Here is a 1,522-nt window from a genome sequence, read left to right on the forward strand (position 1 = left end):
TATATGTATGTATATGTATGTATGTATAAGTCCATATATTTGTATATAGAAGTACATGCAAATATCATGATGTACAAAAATGTAGTGAAGCAAGGAAGCAAAGAATAGTATTGAATTCAATCTCTTCTCGGAATGTGTGCATAATACCTCGTTCACATGCTTGACGAACACATACTCACGCCATCAACAACAACAAAAACTACCGGCAGCAAGCCCACACACACACTTTGGGATAATCGCATAACATTGATCCAAAACAAATATCATTTACTTGATCTCCTTCGAGCTCATCTTCTCAAGTTTCTCAGCCTCCTTCGGGTCCGCCAATATATCCAGCACCTTATTATCCGGCCAGATACTCGGGGTAACCCAAGTGAACGTTTTAGCCTCGACTGTAGCATCTTGTGTCACTTGTTTTGCCGCTGTGGCATCTGTGCTAGGTGCGACTTCTGACATGATTATACTTTTTATGGCAAGTGAATCGCCTGGTGGGTTGGTCTTTGTGTGTCGACGAGTGTTTATTAGTTCAGATATTATGTATTAATGTAAACTCTTTGGTTGCAAAGCTCTATTACGCACACTGGAGGGTCCCGAGGGAGCATTAAAAAAAAAAGAAGCAGCACACGTCCCGGCAAGTTCAACCACTTTTTGCTCTGTTTTAACTTTTGTCCAATACGATTGGTGTATTGTTTTAACTATCATTGTCCACGTGTGTTTCTAATGTTGCAAACCGCGCCAAATTAAATATAATAATTGTGCCACCATATTTTGAATTCCACCCTGATCCTATGATAGACCATAAATACATATGTATAGATAAACAAGTTGAATGAACTGGCTCAGGCAAATGGAGAGATAGCAATAAAAGTACATCAGTTTATAGCCCAGTATTGTACACAGTACATATACGAACACATATACAGGTATATATATATATAATATTCAACAGTGCAACGAAAGTACGCCCGGCAAAATGCCAAAGAAATCCAAGTCTCCCGTAGTACCCACTCCAGCTGAAGTCAGTGACATCAAACGATTAGAGGAAGAATTCTATGAAGGTGCTGAGAATGCCAACAACCTGGTTGATTTGCGGGGCTTTACATCGCATGAGAACAATGTAGTGTCCATGCGTGCGTTGGAAAGCTTACATCGCATATTCATGAAGCTGATGAGCGAGGGAATGTTGACGAAAATTGGGAACAAAAAGGTACGTGTAAAACGGATGCTTGCTTTTGTGAGCACTGTATGTATATCTGCCCATTAGCAAATAATTGTGGAGCAAAAGCAAATATATACAATTGTTTTTATCATAGTGGGTAAGTTAAACTCTTGTTTAAAGCATTTAGCAACTTTTTGCTGGAGAAATGTTGCTCAAGATCGGCAATGATAGTTTCCGCCCAGTAAGCCACAACATATATATATATATATATATATATATATATATATTAATTTACTACACATCTATATATATATATATAACATATATATATATATATATGTGTGTGTGTGTGTGTGTGTGTGT

The 1,522-nt window shown here is 37.8% G+C and overlaps 2 protein-coding genes across 2 annotated transcripts; one reads left to right on the top strand and one right to left on the bottom strand.

The window, feature by feature from the left end:
• Positions 1-267: 267 nt before the first annotated feature.
• Positions 268-456, bottom strand: SARC_15936 (hypothetical protein; the record flags this gene model as incomplete). The annotated part of the gene is made up of 1 exon (XM_014289949.1): positions 268-456. The coding sequence occupies one exon, from the start codon at positions 454-456 to the stop codon at positions 268-270; it is 189 nt and encodes a 62-aa protein (XP_014145424.1).
• Positions 457-973: 517 nt separating this feature from the next.
• On the top strand, positions 974-1,207 carry SARC_15939 (hypothetical protein; the record flags this gene model as incomplete). The annotated part of the gene is made up of 1 exon (XM_014289950.1): positions 974-1,207. A coding segment is annotated over one exon (234 nt), but the record flags the coding sequence as incomplete, so codon positions are not given.
• Positions 1,208-1,522: the final 315 nt, after the last annotated feature.

The sequence above is a fragment of the Sphaeroforma arctica genome (assembly GCF_001186125.1).
Source record: "Sphaeroforma arctica JP610 unplaced genomic scaffold supercont1.7018, whole genome shotgun sequence".
Taxonomy (NCBI): domain Eukaryota; class Ichthyosporea; order Ichthyophonida; genus Sphaeroforma; species Sphaeroforma arctica.